The 16,624-nt window shown below is 40.2% G+C and overlaps 1 protein-coding gene across 5 annotated transcripts in view; it reads right to left on the bottom strand.

Annotated features, from left to right (window-relative positions):
• TENM4 (teneurin transmembrane protein 4) overlaps positions 1 to 16,624 on the bottom strand; it is a 590,588-nt gene that overhangs the window by 322,538 nt on the left and 251,426 nt on the right. For all 5 annotated transcript variants that reach the window (XM_054270092.1, XM_054270093.1, XM_054270094.1 and 2 more), the window contains exon 5: positions 12,927 to 13,196. In XM_054270092.1, the coding sequence (XP_054126067.1) occupies positions 12,927 to 13,196 (270 nt within the window). The remainder of the gene's footprint in view (positions 1 to 12,926; positions 13,197 to 16,624) is intronic.

Here is a 16,624-nt window from a genome sequence, read left to right as displayed (position 1 = left end):
TTCCAGAACTTATGGCCTCAATATTTACCCTTCTAGCCCCAGAAGTTCTCTATCCAACAATTAACATGGCAATATCTTTTTTTTCCCCTGTCAAAACTTTGATAATTTTTGTTCAAATAATGAGAGGATTTCTCCGTTTGCATTGAAGAGATAAGACTGTCCACTGATGTTTCTCCAGGTTTCTTATTCAATTCACACAAATCACAAAGTCTAACGGCTCACACACATGACCCCCATTGAAGGGAGCTACGAAAATATCCCATTCAGCCTTAGGACCCATGTAGGTTGTGTGAGTTGATCTCTGCTTTCTGCTTGCTCCAGTCACAGAAGGAAAGTGACCAAAGAGGGTAAATTTGTCCTGATTTGAGAGCAGCCAGCACACCAGTGGAAAGGGTCCTGTGCAGATGGAATGGCAAGGACTCCCATCAGGGGGAATCACACTTGATGGACAGTCAACAGCCAAAAATATTCAGGTGATGTTGAGGGACACTGTGACCTGACAAGAGACATGGAACCCTGTTGATGTGCCTTGCTAGACAGTAAGTCTAAATTATAGGCACATAATTTACAAATACATACATCTTTGTTCTATTTGCATAAATGTTTAAGTGAACCTTTACCAACCTAACCCATCGTTATCAACCAAACTTCTAACATCTCTACATCTCCATCAGGTAACACTCCTCTAAGGCCTTTCCTTATTCTCCTTTGTAGACTGATCCCGTGTCAGAGTTTCTAGTTTCCTGCCACCAGGAGTAAGTATCTGTAATTTCCAAAGTCACTACCTTTCTTTTCCTGAGAACTAAGGCAGGATTAACACTTCTTCAAACTTCTGCAAACACAGCACTCATTTCATTCCCCAATATATGACGGGTCAAATCACCTGTCTGGGTAACAGGCTTCTTTAAAGACAGCTAAGAATGCATCCAGCAAATTGCACACGTTCCAGAGGGAACACCTTAAATGCCAAGGAGGAGTGGTACCAGCTACAGGTAAAGTCTGCTTTGTTGAGCACTAATGAAACTAATGGGGTATGTTTATGTCACACCTTTCATTCCAAATGATCAAGTGCTTTGCAAGCCTTAATCATTTCACCCATCACTGAACTGCAGACTCCTCTGGGGTGGAACATTAACAGCTGCTTGGTAGAGCACAGCAGCAAGTCAGAGCAATTAATGAAGGAGAAACACCCCTTCCAACTATAGGAGCAAAGGGAATTTTGTTAAGTGGAATGTAATTATCCAAAGCAGAGAGAGGGAGACATTTCCCTTCATACTCATAATCTGGGGTTACAGCTGCTTTTCCAGTCCCTGTGTTACTGGGAAGTCAGCATCTTAGCCTGACTCTGAGGTTGCAGTGCTCCATTCTAAGAAAGAAGCAAAACTCCCAAAGGAAAAACATCTTGAATTTTTCTGTGGGATACCAGATTCTCACTCCTTCAGATGACGATTACCATTTGCCTTCTTCAGACAACTAAACCAAACTAGCAGCAAACTAAGAAAGTGGCTGGAGATAAAGGCCCAGTGCATAAATGTTCCATACAAGCAACATGACTCTCCATTAGCTATAAAATCTGCACATTATACAAGTGCGAGAAATCATTGTCTCTAAACTATTTGTGGCAGGGTGGCCTCATTTAAATTATAATCATGGTTTAAACCAGGAAGCAGAGAATCTTGATTTAAATAATCAGGTTTAATCTTGTTTTGCATGTGTGCTTTTCAGTTATTTTCTTTTAAAACTGGTTGATTCTCACTGATTGGTATAATTTGCTGCTTCTTTATGCTAAATCAAAAAGTATGCTATATCTATACATATTTATTTCAGCAATTATATAGTTCAGCATGCATTTATTCAGATTCCTACTTTTTTACATTTTTTATGAAGAGAAAATGGTGAACAACAGATTTCTTATTCAGTAGATGATTACTGGAGTTTTTAGTATTTTTTTGTTGTCTTACATTTATTTGAAATTCACGTCAAAACTGCATTTAAATGGAAACTGGAATATGGTCATAATTTCACCCCCTCCTCTCAAACTAAGGGTAATAAAAGTCTTCACCATGCTGGAGACTGAGAAGAAAATAAGTCTTGCACAGAAAATGAATTGGTGAGAACAAAGGAGGTGACCATTCTTGCTGGAGAGCTGGAGCTGGGGTGCATTTCCAAGAGAGTTTGGCAATGCTCCTTCCTTGCTGGCAACAGTGCTTTAAATAGCCCCCAGATGTTTCTGTTATGCCACCCTCAGACGCTGGCCCTTATTTGACGCAAATCAGGAGGATCTTCTGTTGGGTAGGATTTCTGCTGCTCTATAGAGCATTGAATTGATCTCTCTGGCATGGGAGCTGAGTGGAAATTGTGAAATCAGGAGCTCTCTGGGCTGGCACCCTTGAGAAAAGGCTTTAAAACACATGGGTTTGGGGGATAAGTCAGAGCTGGGCTCCATGAGCAGTTGCACTACCATAACAAGAGGGATAGAGAACCCATGAAAAGGCATGGGGATGGGTACCCAGCGTGGCAACCTATTAACCAAGGTGGTGCCTCAGATGCAATCATAAAATCACAGAATTATTTCAGTTAGAAGGGGCCTTACAGATCATGGAGTTCCAGCCCCTTGCCATGGTCAGGGACACTTCCTACTGGACCAAGTGAGTGTTTTAGAACCTCATCTAACCTTGCCTTGAACACTTCCTGGGATGGGTCATCCAGAACTTCCCTGGGCAACCTGTCACAGCGCCTCAGTATCCCCACAGTAAAGAATTTCTTTATATCATCTAATCTATATCTATTGTCTGTTAGTTTAAAACCATTCCCCTTGTCCTGTCACTATCTGCCTGTGTAAAGAGCTGTGAATTATTGTTTTCTTTTTATATACATGATTCAATAAGATCTTTGCTGTGGTGGAGATAACTAAACAACAACCTGCCCTAGAGCATATAATTAAAGTTTTTAGGGGCAGTCCAAAGAAAAACTGAAAACTTTGCAGAATTAGGGCAGTAATGCATTTTCAATCACTGCCCTTGATTGAATGAAGTTGCTAAAAGTTAATTAAAATCCTCTGAGAAATAAAACAATGAGATTTTAATGAATAAATTCTCATGGCAGAAGCTATGCTTTCCTTTATTTGGAGCTCAGTGTGCACCTCTGGGCATGGGTAAACCAAAAATAACATGCTCTTTCCTCTCACTTTGTTCTGCTTATAGATGGAGACACATCTTCACTGAAAGAAACAAAGTCAGATATCTCAAGGGGCATTGTTGGAGACTGAACCAGATGTGGGCTAACACTGTGTGCTGAACTCAGAAGCAGATTCAGTGGCCCAAATGGGAATTTAGAAATACAGACATGGGCATCTAGAAATGCCCAGTTGGGAAGAACGCTTGTAGAGGGAATAGTGGGTATTGAAAGCCAGATGCACCAGGCTTTCTTCCCAATTTCTTCTACTCTTCAGGGAATAATGCATGTCTTTGAAATGCTGGGATGATGAATGGACATGTCCTACCCACTGCAGCTCAATGTGACCCCTAGAGATCCAAGATGAAGGAAAAAAATGGAGAAAAGGCAATTGGGAAACAAGCTTTGGCTCCCTGCTCCATGCTTAACCAGCTGGCTAACTCTGGAAGCAGGAGTCTGTGGGCCACGCAAGGTAGATATCCAGCCATTTTGAGTTCTCAACCACCACCCCATCCTTTGATGGGACATCAACTGTCTCCTCTAATTCTTGGTTTTTCTCCATGCTGCTTCTCTTTCGTGTATCCCAGAGGGATCAATTGTTTGCCTAGAAGAGAGTTTAGGTCAGACCCTAAAAATAAAATCCTGCTCCGAGTGACTATTGACCCTGATTCCAGTACTGATGTCCAGTGCCATGCCAGCTTTGATGGCCCTCAGTGTCCTGACCATAATCCTCAGTCCATGGCAGTAGCCATTCCTGACTGGCAATGATGCACAAATCCCACCCCAAAACCAGGCTGGAAGCAAAGCTACTATCGAAAGGTTTCATGCTGCTGAACACATGTTTATTCCCCTTGGGGTGTATCACACCCTAAGAAATTATTTATGGCACTCAGAAACAGTGTAAAAAATGCACAGATTTGCTTCCAAAATACTTGGCAGCTTGCCTGCAATATTAATAAATGCAATTATTTTTCTTTATAAAATCACCATGACAAGGCAGTTTTAAGTGGCAAAAGAAAGGACAAAAATTAATCACATAACTACAAAGAACAGTAAATTCTTACCTGTTGATGTTGTTTCTACATGCCCTCTTCACCAATATTCAGGCTAATAAAGAGCATCTTTTAGTGCTTTTTCCCTGCCTCATGGCTTCACCATCATCACAATAATAATAACAATGTGAAACCTACACACTAACCTGTACTGAACTGCAGTTCATTACAGAAGAATAACATTGGGAAGGATTGAAGTGTCAGCATCCTTTCAGATGCAGATTACAGTAATGCAGAAAGTACATTCACACCATACAGCAATAAAATTAGGAAAAATGAAAAGAAGAGAAAATTTAAAAAGAAAATAAAAAGGAAATACCTCCTTTCCTCTAAGGACAAAGAGGCCAGCAATGAAATAAATTAGCCCTAGAAATAAGTGGGAATTCCTTCACTGTGAAACAGAATCAAGATACTGACCACTAACGCTGCACTTGAAATACTAAATTCAGATTAATCTCATATGCCTTCATCTCTTAAATGGGGAGCAAAGATACTTCTGGTTCCCTTTGTTGTGCTACCAAAGGGTCAATTGTCTCCCAACTGTCTGAGAGGCAGTGACATCATCATTTTGAAAGCCTGTTTTACTCCCAGTGGGCAGGGAGTTTGTTGAATATGAAGGGAGATAAGGGTCTGTGGTCCTAAACCCCATGAATTCACTGTCTCATCCAGGTAAAACTTTCCCTGAGACTCTTGTGAAGGAGTGAGGTGGTGACTCACCTATTCACTTTCAAGAAGTATCTCAGGACTAACATCTAAAAAGGACAAAAAAGATAAGAGGACAGAAAATATGAGGTATCTATCATCAAGAATGTCAGTGATTAGAAAGTTGGATTATAAGTAAAGGAGATGTAACAGCCTTCAAGGGAGCCATTTTTCAGTGGAAAATGTAGCATTTGATGGTCATACAGTTAAAAGTCTCCTTTTTAGGACTAACATTCTTCATAGGAATATTAGTATCTTTACGGTTGGAGAGCCTGAAGGCACATTTCTTCCCCTGACCTTCCCATTTTAAGCGATCACCAAATCTCTGAATATCTCTGTAAGGTGGCTTCAGTAAATTGTCATATCCCAACAGTATCCACACACAGTTAAAATGGGGGTTTTTTTGCAAATTCTATCTGGAAAGGGGCAATGTGAGAGTTTTGAGAAGCTGAAATAAGGAAAGGTATCAGTGAAAATTCCCTTCTGGATGTGCTACTACTTTATGTAGTTCTTCACTAACTTCTGCAATCGATGATGGATATTTAGGGGTAAGGGTTCTGGCTAATTTTTTATTTCAAGCTGAAACATGTTGTTAATATTGAGGTTACAACTGATGTGAGACAAGTGAAAGATGACAGCCAGCAGATGTCTGATCTTGCCTGGGCTGTTCTAATTTATTATTGTTTTCCCTTACTAAAAAGTTGTAAGGAAAGCTTAATAAAATATAGCTCATAGTACATCCTTTTAAAATTATTATTTATTCTGAAAAATATTTGTTTTTTTAAAAAAAATTCCTTTCTGAATTCTCCAGAATATGAGTATCACATTTTTGCCTTCATGGTTTGCAGAAGAAGCATGTCTGAAGCACACTCTCATTTACTGGAAGTACTTTATAATGCACTGTTTAATTCAGAGGAGAAAATAAAGAGATGATGTTGCTGCAACCACGGTAACAATATTAACAATGGAGTGGATGAAGCCTGAAAGGAAATTACTCAGCAAAACATGGTAATAAAAAGAAAAGTCACCATGGATTATCAAATGGGGTATTTAACAAATAATATGTAATGCAGAGATTACACAGTAATTCTGGCACTGCTAATTGCACTGATATATTGAACTGTACTTTGGGCCAGTGATTTGGGTCAACGTGATTTGGGAAACAGGGAGGTGAGTGCAAAGAAAACTGAGTAAAAATTCTTCCTCTGCAGAGAGTCAGAGCTATTAAGAAGTTACCTTGCAAGGCACTCGGTAGCAAATACAGACAACATTAAGAGAACAGCTCTCAACAACCAAAGAGAACAAGGAAAACACACAGAAATAATTACTATTTGTCTAAAGCTCTCTTAGCTGTTGTAAAAAGACTCTGAGGAAAAAATATTTTCAAAAAGCTGATGAAATGTGTCTTGATCATTGGAAAGCTTTCTGATTTAATAAGAGGCCAAAATGGCTATCAGAAAACTAGCAGTGGACAGCATATTGTGATGTATTTAACCAAAAGTAGTGGGATCTACACCATTCGGGCATGCTGTTTTCAAAAACCAGACTGTTATCACCATGTACCTAGGACCTGGTGTAACACTGCTGATGGCAACAGGAGCCTTCAAAGGCTTTGGTGAGTTCTGTATCAGTCACTACTGAATAAATGAAAGCATCAGTAATATTTATTAACTGCCCAGAGAAATAAAATTGTAGCATTTCTTTGGTGTTCCTTGTTTGAAATACTTGTCTTAAATTATTTCCTGCTTTAATGTACCCCTGTGTTTATAATAGGTTCTATAAGCATTCAGTTCTACTGAGTCCTAAAACCCTCTTCAGTTTCTTAAGCACTCCTTCTAGCAACAGTAATGGCTCAAGCAGTGGAAGCAGAGAATGTGGTGGTTACTGCAAGGAATGCTCTGTAAATCAGGTATTATGTCAATTAACATGGCTAAGAGTTGAGTCTGGGATGGTAGAGGAGGCAGAGCTATCATGTGAGCTTTAAAGTTCCTGATTGCCACTATGCTTCAGTTTTACAACAGCCTATCAGAATTTTTCAGAACGGCAATTTATTTGATGAGAAAGCAAAAATTAAGTGTAACATATCTACTACCTTTCTGGTTAAGTTGGTAAGGCTTGGAGAGCATGTTTGGAGATCGAGCTGGTTGCTGCTTGGCAGTTTTAAATGCATTCATTTAAATGCAATCCAGAACAGCATTGACTAAAGGAAAAAAATTACAGAATGGTTTGCGTTGGACAGAACCTTAAAGGCCACCTAGCTCCAACCTCTGGGATGCCCTGGGAAGGCAGAGACACCTTCTACTAAACCAGGCTGCTCACAGCCACATCCAGGCTAGCCATGAACAATTCCAGAGATGGGACACAAGGGAAATTATTCCTATTTGTAGGATGTGGGTCCAAAATGCTGCTCTTAAACCTTTTCATCAGTAAGTGTCTGTATTACTATAGTCACCACATCACTTTTGGCACTGACTGGTGCTTTGAGAGGTGAAGCTAAAGATAAATGAACCCTGAGATGAAACTGTATATCCTAAACAGAGATGTTCAACAGATGTATGGTGGAAGTGTTGGGGTGATCAAACTTATATCCAATTCATCATTAGATGGGTGATTGGAGTCCAGTAGTAAACCCTTTTGCAATCGTAGAAGGGGTGAAGAAGTTTTTGCAGGATGATGGTTCCCACATGGCTTTAAATTGTGAAGATGGAAAGAAGTTGCACAGGGCAATTTGACAGAAAAGGTCCTGCAGCTTGAATTTTGGCTTCCTGGGTGGTTAGATCTGAAATTTTAGTTCATATCCACTCATCTTTCAGTGTGGTGAAGTCACACATCAGCTACACTGCTGCTGCAAGAATTTCTTTACATGACAGATCACAGTTGAGCATCTTCAACTCAGCTGAACTGTCTTGAGCCATCTGATGCTAATCATCCTGTCTGTGAGATCCTTCTGGCCATTTGATACTGCCCACATTCTTCCAAGGAAGAGATGATGGCAAAGAGAAACATCATACCACTCCTCACAGCATTAATCATGCCTGATTTGTCCTGCTAATGAAAAAAACTGCTTCCTGTCTCTTGTTCTTTCTCATATTTACCCAACTACTTGCCTTGGTGGATATGAATGCTGAACCCAGATTACAACTAAAGTAAATCCTTAGTTTGGAATAGTTTGGAATGGCTTCTTTGGAATAGCTGAAAATTGTGCTGTACTATGTGTTTGTTTGTTTGCTTGCTTGTTTGTTTGTTTGTTTTTAAAGGGCTGCAACTCCACTTTCACAAAGACCAATTTTAAAAATGCTGTTGATCCAGGTGTATGGTAACACTGTAATGATTGTACTGAGTAAACCAGTAAGTTCATTATCACACTGAAGGTAGAGAAAAAATGGTTTGGTTTTGTTGTTGGTGGTGGCTTTTTGTTTTGCTTTTTTATTGTTTTTTCTTTTTTTTTTTTTTTGGTGGGGTTTTGTTTTGTTTTTGTTTTTGTTTTTTTTGGTTGGTTGATTGGTTGTTTTTTTCAGGGTTTTTTTGTGGGTAGGGATTTCATATTGGAATATCTATGCATTTTCTGCCTATCTCTCAAGTTCAAATCTGTCCAGGGGTTACCAACATGATTCATAATACTTTGGGTGGATCTGGATTAAGATCTCTATTACAGATCCAAAGGAAATAGACACAGCCCAGTTCCTGGATGCTTGCACACAAACACTGTCCATGTCCACATATGTTAGGAGTCCCCTAGACAGTACAAAAGCCCAGCCTGAATAGTCCTGCATAGCCCCAGAGGAAAAAGGTGCAGCAGTGCTGCAAGAATTGAAACTGGAGAAAGAGGGATGCTTGAGAGACCCACACAGAAAGCCACTCTAACCAAGACAGCATCTAGTCTAGACCTTTCTCAGCAGATCTTTGTCTAGTTTACACTTAAAAGCTTTAAGCACTGGAAGTCCTCAGACTGCTCTGATCTCCTCCAGTGCCAAACTGCCTTCCAACTGTTTATGAGGAGAGGAGACTCTAGATGTTGTCTTTCAACTGTTTTTTCAATGGGTGATGTTCAGAAGATGGAGTCAGACTGTTCTTGGAGGTGCTCAACGGGAGCAATGGACATGAGTTGCAGTTGAAATCCATACCAGCTCTTAGAAAAAGAGCTGTTCACAGCAAATGTGGTCACCTCTAGAGCCAGGATATAGAGGCTGTGGCCTCTCCATTCTGATAGATACTCAAATTCTCAAATTGCAACTGAAAAAGGCCCTGAGTGACCCAACCTGACTTCCAACTTAGCCCTGCATTAAGCAGGAGAGGGACCAGAGACTTTCAGCAATGCCTTTCAGTTTAAATTATCCTGTGGTACTCTATTTTTATAATGATTTTCTTATGATTAGAAGTTTTTTGTTTTTTTTTTTTTTTTTATGTGACTAAATTGCTGAAAAATAAGGCAATTTCTGGAAGACTATTACCTCGTTTTTCTTCTATGTGCTCTTCTCTATGGTAAACAATTGCTGGCTCAGTACAAATCCTGTTCGGGGTTAGCTAAGGTACCGCCAGGAAACTCCAGGCTTCACTCCAAATGACCACTTCAGGAACTTCTTTTGCTCGAATCAGTCTTGCTGAGAAATAGTGCAATCTACTATAGGAAAGAAGTTCTCCTAGAATCTCCTAGACTTCCAGGAACCAGACTCACTCTGTGCTTGGTTCTGAACTGTTAATGGGAGTTCACAGTTCCAGTTCAGATCATGATCATGCTGCAGAAAACCCCATGAGGCATAAAAAGTGCCTGCTACATCAGCAATACAGAATGATGGCACTTTCCCCAGGCAAGATGCAGCAACATGAGCTGTGCCTCTGTCCCCTCACTGTGCAAAGTGACTGTCCAGGTCAAGTGAAATGTACTGCCCACTGGAGGGGAAGCCATCGTGGCTGTTTGAGTGGGCAGGATGTGAGCTCAGGGCAATGCCAGAGTTATAACTCAGCTCTTTAGTGAAAACAAAATCTTAACTTACTAAAAGCATTTGGCCTCCTAGAAGCATTCAAACTAATGAAGGTGACCCTACTCAGGACAGAGGCTTGGAACTAGATGTTTTTTAAGGTTCCTTCCAACCCAAACACCTCTGGGATTCTGTGAAAACCTCATAACAGTTTAGATAAAGCTACGGATGGCTTTCCATGCAAGCTCCCTGCTTAAGCGATCTATGGACTACAATACGCCATGAAACCAGAGCACTTCACAGACTTCCTTAAGGACAGGGACGGACTGTGACTGTCCTTTCTGAGCAGCATATCTGTTCCTTTAAGGCATCACCACTCCTGAAATAAAAACAAATCTACTTTTCAAGGGAGTGACTCCTCTCCTTTTCTAGGAACACAATAAATGTTTTGGCAGAATCGTGCTTTGACAACTTTGGATATACAAGCATCAGAAGGAAATTCTGATTATTTATTTTAGATAAATAATGAACAGCATAAAAACTGCTGACTTTGACCTTCATTGGAGAAGTTGGTTTAATGAGTACCATAAACTCTTCTATTGATGGCAGGTTCATAAAGTCCATATTGACTTCCGCTAAAGGCTATAACTTCTATCAATACTGTCAACAATTAATATTGGCTCATAAAGGCATCCTGTAAACTGAGTCATAGCATTATGTTACTTTACATTGCCAATAGCAAAATTTCATGTCTTCTTGAAAATGTTTCTTCTATAAATCTGGGATTTCTCAAAATAGCATGTGTGATAGCTAGCAGCCCAGAGAAACACTACTTATGTGGAGTGAGGAGGGAGGAAACGCCTTTATGTTCAGCAGAAAAAGCTTCTGAGAGGATCTCAGGCTTCATTTGCTCCTACAGTAGGTCTCAGGCTGTGAGGAGTTTGTGCACAAAGATTTCTCATGCCTTTATCTGTGCCAAGCAATTACAAAGGAAAATGCTCAAATTCTGCCTACTTAAAAGACTTTTCCCTAACCTTCTTTTCTTTCTACCTTGCAACATTTGTTTGCATATGTTTATATCACCAATTCAACCACAGTCCCTATATTAAAGTGAACTTTTTCAGTTCTGGACCAGTTTTTCTGACCTGAACATGGTCTGATGTCTATGACATCTTCCCAGGAAAGTCTAAGCATCAGATGAAGCTCATCACCAGCACAGTTTGGATCTTAATGTTTTCCTTTAATCTCTACCACCGCTTTTTTTGTCAGTATGAACAATACTATTACATACTGGACACCACAGCAATCTATGTTTTATTTGTGCTACACAGACTTTTGGTTTCTGTATGATACAGCCTTTGTCATTCAAAACACCCAACATCTAAGACTGCAAATGCCTAGGCTCCAAGGAAACCCTTACTTTTATACAGCATTGTGTGTTCTCCACCTCTCATTTCTCTTTTTCTAGCTGCTATGAAGTGATGGTTCAACAAATGGTTAATGCGCCATTAAAGTTAAGGAAAGAGGAATTGAAGGCTGTCTCCAACCTGACATGAGTCCTTCTCCCTCTGTGATTACTTTCAGTAAAGCCTTTCAAGGCACGTGAAGTTGCTACTGTGCTGTTTCTAGTATAATTTCATTTGAAAGTGATCTGTAGGTACAAAGTTGCATTTGCAGGTGTAGAGAGCAGGCAAAAAGACTCCAACAGATAATGCAATTCTTCTCTGTTAAGACCAAAGGAGGGGCTGGGAGGGGGAACCAACCTAGAATTCTGTATACTGCTTTTCTTAGTAGGCATGGAAAGAAAAAATGTATGGGATAGGATTGCAGCTGCTCATACATGACATGGAAAGCACAAAAAAATGCTTGGATAGAGGAGAATGGGATGGCAGTGCAAGGCACTTGCTTTTGGCTGTTTTCTAGCAATTTCTTATGAATGTGCAAAACTGTAATTGACCGTGATCATCCCTCTGATTTTTCATCAAAACACAAGGATCAGAAGGAAAACAATGCAACCTGCCATTATGTGTCTGCTTGTAAGACACTACACTAAGAATCTTTCAAAAAGTATGATAAAGATAATTAAAAAAGATTCTTCTGTACATCCTTTGAACAGAAGACCATTTATCTTTGAACTCTGCCTAATATATCATTATCTCTGAGTAGAAACTTAATAAGCTTCAACTGTAATTCTGTTGGAGTTAAACATAAAATCATGTGGGTGGTGTATGTCTCACTGTCATGGCTTCCAGAGGAAAACTAATCATCATTTGTCACTATAATACCGTGGCAGAAAGCATGAAAAGAACAAGTGATACAGTCATTTCACATGAGCTTTCTGCGCCGAGCACAAGTGCCCAATGACTTGCACGCAGCAGCTATATCAAGAAGCAGGCTGTGCTATAATTGAATTAAAGGTGCAAAGGCACATAGGACTGGATGAACTCCTGGGTCAAGTTGCAATTGAATCAAAGTCCCCTCTCCTTCTCCTACACTGCCTGGCAGAACTGCTGACCAAAAGGTTCCCAGACCTACAAAAGGCATGCAAGAATCCCTGCAGCTGGGGACACAAAGTTGCAGAGATAAAAAAATCTGTGACCTTCAGCTTTTATTTCACACAAAGAAAAAGGCTTCTAAAAATATTTCACCATCGTTTTCCTTCAGAGAGCAGTCAGCCAATTTACATAAATGAAGCGGCTCCTGTCAAGCAACCAGCAAGGAAGAGAAGAAAATTATCTGCCCAGAAAATCTGAGCAAAGATAAGAGTAGCATTGGCCAGAGGAGGGGAGATTTAAATGCCTTCCCTCTGAAAGGTTGCTGCAAAAAGCAGGGAGAGTATTACAGCTATTTAATGATCTCTGTCGCAGTGATAAATAAGTAGGAGCTTCTCCAGCAGTTCATTAACAAAGACTCTGTAGAACAGTAAAAAGGCCATGACTGGGGCTGTTAGAAGAGTGTTTTCATGGAGTCTGATAAAAAACCTCATCACTAAACCTAAGGAAGATTAAGGTGGAGTAGTAGGAAGAGACATTCCTTATAGAGCTCGGGGCTGACACTTGCATGCACTGTCACCACTTACCTGTTTCAGTATTCTCATGCTCCGTGTCGGTGAGGGTGAGGTTGGAGTTGGCCCGGCTTGACAAGCAGGAGCTGCGCCCGGACTTGGTGTTGCGTCCCCAGATCCTCACTGGGTGCTCGGGTGACATGACCACATCTGCCTCCGTGTCGGCATCCGAGCCGGCGCTGAGGGAGTAGCCACAGTGAGGCAGCCCGATGTCGGTCCGGTACAAAGCCCCGTGTGTCGGTGTCACATCTTCAAGTCCCAGCTCTCGTAAAGAGAAGTTGGCTCCTGTGAGAAAAACACATCAGCTGGGTTATTCTTTAATAGGGCACAGTGCCATGTAGCACAAGTCAAGAGCTGAAGTGTTCATCTTCTACCTTCATGTGGGACACAGCAGCGTGACAGTAACACACAGCAACATTATACCAAAGATACCCTTCTTCTATGGTCTTGCTCTGAATGAGACCAAGAGACCACAGAATCATAGAATCATTAAGGTTTTAAGATCATTGAGTCCAACCATTACGTCCAAGTCCACCACGAGAAAATGTCCCTAAGCATCTCATCTACACTTTTTTTTATAACAATTCCAGAGACGGGTGATTCCTCTACTTGTGTAGGCAGCCTGTTCCAATACTTGACCACTCTTCCACTGAAGAAATTTTTCACAATATCCAACCTCAACCTGCCCTAGTGTCACTCGAGACCATTTCCTATTGTCCTATTACTTGTTACTTGGGAGAAGACACCAGTCCCCACCTCATGACAACCTCTTTTCAAACATGCCAGGACTAAAAAGTTGCTGGATTCCTGCTTCTGGAACCTGACAAAAACGCAGGGCATGTTCAATGAAATCATCAAGTCTGAAACCAAAAACGGATGTAGAAATGGTGCAATACTTTAGGAGAGGCAAAAAGTAATCTTCTTGTGAGAAAAGCAAAATGAGGCGTGCAATGATCAAAAGTCCTACCATGCACCTGACAACTTTCCTACAATAGGCAATTTGAGTGAGTTCTGCTCATTGAAAACTCTGAAATTACATACCGGGGATTTAAATTTCCTTTGGCGATTTCACTTTCCCTGTGCTGACCACTCACACCTTGACTCACATTTAGCTATTCATTCTGATAGAGGTTATTTGGCCACAAATAGATGCAATTGTTTAGCTGACTAAAAATATGACCTGAAAAGTGACCCTTGACTCCATGTCTAGTTACCTGCAGAGCTTCAAAATCAGACTGAATGGATGTGAATAAGGCTTCAAATATTAGCACACTTTGTTTGGGAAGTTCCACAAGAAGCTGGGAAGAGCAATTTGAATCCACATTTATTTATTAAGGCATGCATTGATTTTTCAACCCTGAATATCTTAAATATATTTTGGCCAGTCACGAGTGCCTTTAGCTGCACAGTGCATTTATACAGCTCAATGCACCCCTGCTTCTGTTATACTATGCTTCGGATGGATTAAAGAACTGAGCAGTTTGCAGCTCAGGCATATTTCAACAAGATAAATCTGAATGCACAATCTCCAGGCACTAACCTTCCTTTGAACACTGAAGTTCATAACTACTCATTATTGAAATCTGTTCATCAAGTCTGGATCTCAAAGTTGTATCTAAAGCTGAATTACCATTTTCTCCTTTCTCAAGACCCATAATTGTGTGGTTTTTCTCACATTTCTATTTGTTGATGTCAAATATCATACAGTAGAAAATGTGTATCCAACAGAAACAGTCAGTTTTCTACTTTTCCAGAGTATGGTTTCATATTTGTGGAAACACTCTAGCTTGTCCTTGAACCCTGATGATTGAGGAAGGTCTCTCATATTAGAGCACACATGCATCAGATGACACGTGGCCAAAAGTAAATGCTATATTACTACATTTTTTCATGTCATTTTTTCACTTGACTTTATAGCTCACAGTGAACAGAGAAAAGATATCTGAATGCAAGGTGAATAGTGAGACTGGACAACATTTTCATGTATAGCTCAGAGAATGAGCTGTTTGATTGCAGGAGAAAATTCAGATTCAGCTGGTTACGGATCTGCAGCTGACAACACTCCAACTGCATAAAGGATTCATGAACTTCACACCTTTTTAATTGACCAAACAAGATTATGCTTTCAGACAGAGTGGACAGAAAAGGTTGCGTGGGGCTCACACCTCTGCCCTACCCTTGCTTGGGAAGCACAATGCAAGCTTGTGGCAAAGTAATAATTTAACATAATTACAAATGTAATTGTCCTCTACATTCTCATGGCATAAGGAAGCAAAGAAACCTGACCTAAGTTATAAATGTTAGGAATCTGTATCTCCCCAGAGACCTTGCTCTTCTCTTCTAGTTTCAACTTATGTTTAAGGCCATGGCTTTCTAAACCATCCCTTGTGGAGTACTGAAATATATCTTTTGGTTTTCCTTACGTGTTTGAGTCTCTGATGTCATGTTCCACCTTTGCCTGAAAGAAGCCACACTCAGCATCATCAGACACATCAATGTGCAACATGACTGATGTTCTCCAGCAACAGCAGCTCATAAATTATGAAAAATGACTGCTACAATTAACTCAAAATCAAATTTAATTGCAATAAACAGCAGCAGATGCATTGATTTTCATATTCTATGCTCACTGTTGCCTTTTAAGCTGGAAGAACTCAAGTCAATAAAAGGAGGATAATAAATATCCAAGACTTTTTAATTCAGATCTGGTCTATTTTCTCCTGTGCTGACTTGCACATTTGCTGACACTCACTCTAGCTAAAACCATTTAAATGCTGACTTGTTTATTTACTGAATTTATTTGGTCAATTTGAAATGTTTCCCTCCTCTGCCTTCCAAACCAATGCAGGAGAGAAATTCACTTTGCCTTGTTGATGTCAAGCAGGCTAATAAGGCTTGGTTTCAGTTGGCCTCAAGCCAAGCAGCATCACAAAGAGAGGTCCATTCATGGCTTACTGCCAGTGAAAAATGTGGCACAGAAAGTTTGGGATAATTGTTAACACTCCTCAGGCCAGTTTTGGGACCCTCAGGATAAACTGAGAGAAAGCTTTAAGTGTAGCCATTTGTGAGAGTTATATCAGAGACAGAACTGGTGCTCTGACATGGTTAATCTTAACTTTTCAATGAATTTCAGCTACTTTGACCAGTCATTTTTACTATTTCTCAGTACCTTCAAAATTTTCCTCGGGAAGCATGAGCTTGTGTATAGAAAAATTACACTCCCTGCCAACAGACTGGATTTTCAGGAAAAGTAGTCTTTTGTGGACTTCTTAGGAGAAGTCCATAGATCTGCATGGCCTCGTGGACCTCCAAGTTGAAAACCGCTGACCTGGACTAATTCACATCTATCCTGCATGGTGAATATATTGTATCAAATAAGCAAATGCAATGACCTAAAAAGTTTCTTTTTCTTTATAATGTCACACATTCCTTAGAGGGGATGAAGTACTTCAGAGTTGCTGAGAGGGAAACTGCTTTCATGATGTCACCATGTTACTTACATCAACTATTGGCCCTTTTGTTGATTATTGCCTATTGCAGCTATTCTGAAACTCAAACACCAAAGCCATATGCATGAAGATACTTCAGCAAATCATTTTGCTTGTGTGTGCCTTGAAGAGGAGTCTTGCACCAAAACCACAAGTGCATGATTTTTAAGGAAAAATCAAGCAGCCCCCAAGTTTAATGAGTGTAATTATATGTATTCCTTTTGG

This window comes from Melozone crissalis, unplaced genomic scaffold (genome assembly GCF_028551555.1).
Source record: "Melozone crissalis strain CALT ecotype California unplaced genomic scaffold, PUWL_Pcris_2 ptg000008l_1, whole genome shotgun sequence".
Lineage (NCBI taxonomy): Eukaryota > Metazoa > Chordata > Aves > Passeriformes > Passerellidae > Melozone > Melozone crissalis.
This window is presented reverse-complemented; position numbering and strand designations above follow the sequence as displayed.